The sequence below is a fragment of the Lactuca serriola genome, chromosome 4 (assembly GCF_051521515.1).
Source record: "Lactuca serriola cultivar US96UC23 chromosome 4, Lser_US96UC23_V15, whole genome shotgun sequence".
NCBI lineage: Eukaryota > Viridiplantae > Streptophyta > Magnoliopsida > Asterales > Asteraceae > Lactuca > Lactuca serriola.
In genome coordinates, this window is record NC_136411.1 from 98146780 (window position 1) to 98150453 (window position 3674).

General features: G+C 39.2%; 1 protein-coding gene across 1 annotated transcript; it reads right to left on the reverse strand.

Moving 5' to 3' along the window:
• Window positions 1-2139: 2139 nt before the first annotated feature.
• On the reverse strand, window positions 2140-2867 carry LOC145098649 (uncharacterized). Its single transcript, XM_079036268.1, has 2 exons — window positions 2603-2867; window positions 2140-2486 (listed from the first exon to the last, which is right to left on the reverse strand). Exons 1-2 carry the CDS (start codon window positions 2865-2867, stop codon window positions 2140-2142), a joined length of 612 nt encoding a protein of 203 aa, XP_078892394.1.
• Between the last annotated feature and the right edge of the window lie 807 nt (window positions 2868-3674).

Consider the following 3674-nt stretch of genomic DNA (forward strand, 5'->3'; position numbering starts at 1 on the left):
TCTCGAATGATCTATACTTTATCAGTGGGTTGTTGCACCATCTCAGGACCCGCAAAGTGTTTCTCTCCTGCTTCTAACTAACCAGATGGTGTACGACACTTCCTTCCATGCAATGCTTAATAATGAGGCACCTTGATGCTTGAGTGATAGCTATTGTTGTAGGTGAATTCCACTAATGGTAGGTGATCATCCCAACTACCATTAAACTCTAAAGCACATTCCCGCAACATATCTTCAAAATTTTGAATAGTTCTTTCACTCGTCCCATCCATTTGAGGATGATAGGCAGTACTTAAGCACACTTTCATGCCCATTTCATTTTGCAGACTCTTCCAGAATCTGGAAGTAAATCGACTGTCACTGTCGAACACGACTGATAAGGGTACACCATGAATTCTGACAATCTCCTTTACGTATGTGTCTTCCAATTTCTCCATAGACCAGTTTTCTCTTGCAGCTACAAAATGCGCACTCTTTGTTAATCGGTCTACTATAACTCAAATCATACCATGGCATTTCTTCGTCCCCGGCAACTTAGTTATGAAATTCATGGTAATGTTATCCCACTTACCCATGGGAGCTAGCAAAGGTTCCAATATTCAGCCACATATGTTGCTACATCGACCATCATAGTTGGTCATCAATAATAGGGTGTCAGATCCAAATACATCTTGGTGCTTCCTGGGTGTATAGAAAGCATGGTTTTATGAGATTCTTCCATGAGAAGATCTTGTATTCTTCCCATCTTCGGCACCTAAATATAACGTTTGAATAACTTCAACCCTTGATTGTCCTCTTCGAACACTAACGTCTTGCCTAGAGGTTCTTCCTTCTTTGCATCTTCAGCTAAAACTCTAGTCTGAGCTTCTTTGATATTTTCTATAATTTTTGAAATTTTCTCGATCTTCAACAATCTAGCTCTTTTCCATTCTGCATTCACCTTTCTACTCAAGGCGTCAACTTTGAAATTTGCTTTACCAGGGTGGTAAAGTATCTTACAATCGTAGACTTTCAATAGCTCTGACCATCATCCCTGCCTCATATTTAATTCCTTTTGTGATTTTATGATCTATAAATAGTTTGCATTTGGTTCCGTAAAGACAATGTCTCCATATCTTTATGAAAAACAACCACTGATGCAAGCTCTAGATTATGTTTTGGATAGTTTTGCTCGTGGGTATTCAATTGTATCGAGGCATAAGCTACTAATTTAGCTCTTCGGGTAAGGACACATCCTAATCCAACCCCAGAAGCATCGCTGAACACTGCAAAGTCATCAGTTCCTTCTGGTAGGACGAGGAATGGTGCTTCACATAACCGCTTCTTTCATTCATCGAAAGCCTTTTCTTGCTTCTCGCTCCAAGTATAGGTAACCCCCTTTTTGGTCAGGCTTGTCAGTGGAGCCGCAATAGATGATAAATTTTGGATGAATCTCTAATAGTAACCTGCCAATCCAAGAAAACTATGTATTTCAATGGGACTCTTTGGCATCTCCCATTCATAACGGCTTTTATCTTTTTTGGGTCAACCATTATGCCCTTTTGTCTAACCACTTGACCCAAGAAGTGTATCTCTCGAATCCAAATGTCGCACTTGTAGAACTTTGAATACTGCTTCTCCTTCTTCAAGACTTCTAGTACTTCTTGGAGATTTTTACTGTGATCTTGATTGTTCTTAGAGTAAATCAAGATGTCATCTATGAAAACTATCATTGACTTATCGAGAAAATGTTTAAAACTCGATGCATCAAATCCATGAACGGTGCGGGAGCATTTGTTAGTCCAAAGGACATAACAAGGAATTCATGGTGTCCATCCTTGTTTTAAAGGCTGTCTTTTCAATGTCTTGCTCTCTTATCTTCAAATAATGATAGCCTAACCTAAGATTAATATTGGAGAAGAGGGTTGCTCGTTGCAATTGATCGAATAAGTCATCTATTCTACATAGGGGTTATCGATTATTTATCTTAGACTTGTTTAGCTCTCGATAATCAATGCACACTCTCATCGTACCATCCTTCTTCTTTACAAAAAGTATGGGAGCTCCCCAGGGTGATGAAATAGGTCTTATAAAACCTTTGTCCAATAATTCCTAGAGTTACGTCATTAAATCTTTCATATCTATAGCCACTAAACAATACTATGCTTTCATAATTGGCATCGTTCCTGATAATAAGTCGATTATGAATTCTACCCGTCTCTCTGGTGGTGATCCTGGTAATTCATCTGGAAATACCTCAAGATATTCACGCATCATAGGTATATCAGTTATAGCATTCTTTTCCGTCTTCACTTCGACTACGTATGCCAAGAATGTTGTACATCCCTCGGTTAGGCATTTGTTGGTCTTCATCATTGTAATGATTCCAAACTTTACTCTACTCTTATCTCCATAAACGACGAATAGCACTCTCCCACAAGGTTTGATGCGCACCATCTTCCTTCTGCATAAAATCTCTACGAGGGTTTCAACCGACCAATCCATGCCTAGAATTATGTCGAATTTTTTTTAACTCAAAGGGAAATAACTTTTCACGGAATTCGTTCCCGTTTAAGTTAATAGTTAAAGTTCTTTAACCTATTTTTAATAGTTACATTCCTACCACCGATTATTTCTACCATAATGGGGGTACTTAGCATATGTGGTGATAATTTAAGCTTTCTACCAATTTCATGTGATATAAAGGAGTAATCTGCTCTCGAATCAAATAAGATATTGGCAGTAATTTGATTTACTAGGAATGTACCCGAAGCAACGTCAGTTTCTTCCTTAGCTTCATTAAGGGTCATTTGGTAGCTTCTACCCTTGGGCTTTGCTGGAAAGATCATTGGGGTTGGGTTGTCAACATGTGGACACTCAGCCTTCATGTGCCCTTCTTCCCCGCAAGTGAAGCAAACCTTTCCTTTCACTTGGAAGTTTGTAGAGATATTCTATGGCTTTTTGCATTTGTAGCAGGCGACACAGTCGCTAAAATGCTTCTTCTTGCACTTGTCACACCACTTCCCTTCTTGGTTTCTCCCATATGTTTTTCTTGACTTTGAAAACTTCTTCTTATTACTATTATTGTTTCCCAAGAATCCATCAACTTTTCTCTTCTCAGCAACCTCAGCTCTATCAACGGTCCTCTTCTTAATCATGTTCTATACAAACCTTGAGGCACAGATAGTTGCCTCAAAAGTAGGGGTCAGTTTAACTAGCACAACATAATCCCATGGCAATCCTTTGGAGTACCTATCAATCTTGGTTAGTTCGTCATGCACCAGACGCAAAGCAAACTTCATTTTGTCAATAAAAGCATTGGTGTACTCGTCAACTGTCATGCTTCCCTTTTTCAAAGTTAGGATTTGGTTGTCCAACTTCAACATGTCGTCTACAGGGCATTATTTGCACTTAAAGTGGTTCAATAACTCTTCCCACATCAATTGCAATGGCTTGTTAGGGCTTAACATTTTCCCCAATGGGTCACTACACCCTTGAATTTGCTTATAGTGTGGGTGGTTTGCAACTTGCCAGTGCAACCGCATGTGAAGAAATCTAGCTCCATTTCTGAAATCCAGTCCATGACTCCAATTATATCGTCTTTCCCACTAAGAGATGACTGCTTGCAATTAAGGAAGTCCTTATACTTATAGTAGCCTTTAGGTTCGCCATTCCATCAGATCTCTGAGACTTCT